The 2,646-nt window shown below is 32.2% G+C and overlaps 1 protein-coding gene across 1 annotated transcript in view; it reads left to right on the plus strand.

Annotated features, from left to right (window-relative positions):
- DCAF6 (DDB1 and CUL4 associated factor 6) overlaps positions 1-2,646 on the plus strand; it is a 156,847-nt gene that overhangs the window by 119,413 nt on the left and 34,788 nt on the right. Inside the window, exon 11 of the mRNA XM_011979919.1 lies at positions 1,593-1,710. Within this exon, the coding sequence (XP_011835309.1) occupies positions 1,593-1,710 (118 nt within the window). The remainder of the gene's footprint in view (positions 1-1,592; positions 1,711-2,646) is intronic.

Here is a 2,646-nt window from a genome sequence, read left to right on the forward strand (position 1 = left end):
AATGTAATACTAAATCTTTGACAGTTGGAATGGGTTATTAATTTATTTCTAGGAGTTGTTTAAATCAAAGACATAATCATAACAAAAGTAGTGCAGAAACAAAGTGACTTTACCATTTGGAATGTCAGGTTTATAATTCACATTATTTTCAAATAGCAATTCTGTAGGACAGGATTTCTCAAGAGTTGGAAGTTAAGACAGGAGAATTGATACTAAGTTTTGTTACCAGCTTGACGCTTGTGGAATACTTTTCTACTGCATTTCTGTATTTGAAGTCTTGTTAATTGTCCTCTCACAGAATAAAGGCTAGAACAGAGGTTCTATGAGATTCTCCGCCCCCTTCCCCCCCCTTTTTTTTTTGAGATGGGGTCTCACCCAGACTCAACTCGAACTCCTGGGCTTAAGGGTTCCTCCCACCACTGAGCCCAGCTGAGATTCTCTTAATGTGTGCTCCAACATCTTCAAGACGAATCAAAAAATATATAAGTCCTTCATTGCAATAGAAAGTAGATCCAATAATAAAAAATACCCTAAGTAAATTTGCTTTTATGAAATAGTGATTGTTGTTATTTTTCAAGAGAAGTTATTTTTAGTATTAAATCAGTCGAACTGGTGTCAAGGAAAAAGATTATCTCACAGAAGAGTTTTCTTTCTGCAAGCAACTGGCAGAAATGTATCATGTTTGATTATGGATCCATTTGTATTCCCTGTGTATTTTAGTGTTTCCCAAACTGTTCATCATAAAATGAAAAATACGTAAAGCTCTGTTTAATTATGTCTTTGAATATCCATGTATTCTTCTGGGAGGTGGGGAAGGTAGCTTTAAATACTTTCATTTGTGTAGACTTTCTTGATTTCATCATTTAAAAAAGATTTCATACACCGAGATAGATGTGTATTATAGACATCATCTATAGGTTCTTAAAATGCAATTGCTATTTCCACAATTAAACAAATTCCTTGTAAGATTAGGCAGGAAGAGAAACGGAAATATACCAAAATATATTACAACAAAGTGTATTTTAGAAAATATCAAAGCACAGTAAATACCAGCCTCTCCCCCGTGAAGTGCAAACTATGATTCCTCCCTAAATTATAAATCTGTGAGTTTGAAAGAACAGAAGGAATTTGATAACGTTTCATGGTAGCACAGTTTTTGCCACACCGTTTTTCACAGAGCCGTTGTATCTTACATCGCAGTGTTTCTGAAGGAGCCAAAAGTAGTTACTGATGCTCAAGCAACTGAGGAATTACGAGCATTCTATTAAGTAAGGGTACCAGTTTGTAACTATGTCATTGCATGTTAATACTTTTTGATTCCCCTAATGACTAAATATGGTTCTCAATGTGTGTGATTTCCATCTGAATCAAAGGGAGTCATGTACACAAAGCTAGAATTTGATGCAGTGCTACTTTGAAATATAAAGAGTATTTCTACAACACTTGCCTTCAAACTTTAAATGAAACCCATAAGAGATGTGAAAAAAGAATTATGACAAGGACAACCTAATATAAGTTTTATAAATTTTAGGAAATGTCATCTTTTTACTGGTTTCAGAGACTTTTTCAAATGTTTTAAACACAATTTTCAGATAACAATAATGAAAAGCTGAGCCCCAAACCAGGGACAGGTGAACCAGTTTTAAGTTTGCACTACAGCACAGAAGGAACAACTACAAGCACAATAAAACTGAACTTTACAGATGAATGGTAAGTTAATATTTTTGTAAAGATGTTCTTAGCCATTTTGTAGGATTGTATTAGATTTCAATTTTTAACACTTTGTCATCTTTATGTTTTGCTTTGCTATAAGGTATTGGTTCTCAAACTTGAGTGTGCCTCAGAATCACTGGAAGAGCTCTTTAAAATGCGTATTACTGGACACCCCACTCTCAGAATTAGGTTTAGGGTGGAGGTCTGAGAATTTGCATTTTTAAAAACTTTCCAGATGATGCCAATGTTGCTCATCCTAGAATATTTCTTTTGATAGAAAATGCAAAAGTTAATACGACTAATAATTGATAATTAAAATTAGTGCAAAAATATAAACTTAACATTTTGAGACTTTTTGCAGTTGTGGTCCTAGGTAGGTGTATATGTATGATTTTTGTTTTGAGTTTTAGAATATAATTTGAGTGATAATATACTGTATTCTCCCCTGAATTTGTTTGACTTAACTTTATAATAAATATTCCCATGTTACTTAATTTTAATATATATTATTTTACTAGCTGTGTAATAGTCCATCAGGTAGATGTACTGTAGTTTACTTAGCCATTTTCCTTTAATTGGGCCGTAAATTTGTTTACCATTTTTTACCAAATAAGGCTTTAATGAATATCTTTGTTTATAAAGCTTTTTCCTGCCTTCAAGATTATTTCTTTGAGAGATATTTCAGAAATGAACTATATTTAGATTAAAAGATACTGCCAAGTTATTTCCAAAAGAATCTTTACTTACTGTAGTCCTACTAGGCACATATGGAAGTATATGACTTACTGTCTCCAGGCTAGTGTTCAATATAATTATTTATTTTTAACTTCTATATTTGATTTTAAAATACTTTTAGTATTTATTTAACTGATTACTAGTAAGGTTGAACTTTTTATTTAATGGTCATATAGCTTCTCTTTAACAATGTTTCTG

The sequence above is a fragment of the Mandrillus leucophaeus genome, unplaced genomic scaffold, assembly GCF_000951045.1.
Source record: "Mandrillus leucophaeus isolate KB7577 unplaced genomic scaffold, Mleu.le_1.0 Scaffold207, whole genome shotgun sequence".
In the NCBI taxonomy this organism is placed as follows: Eukaryota; Metazoa; Chordata; class Mammalia; order Primates; family Cercopithecidae; genus Mandrillus; species Mandrillus leucophaeus.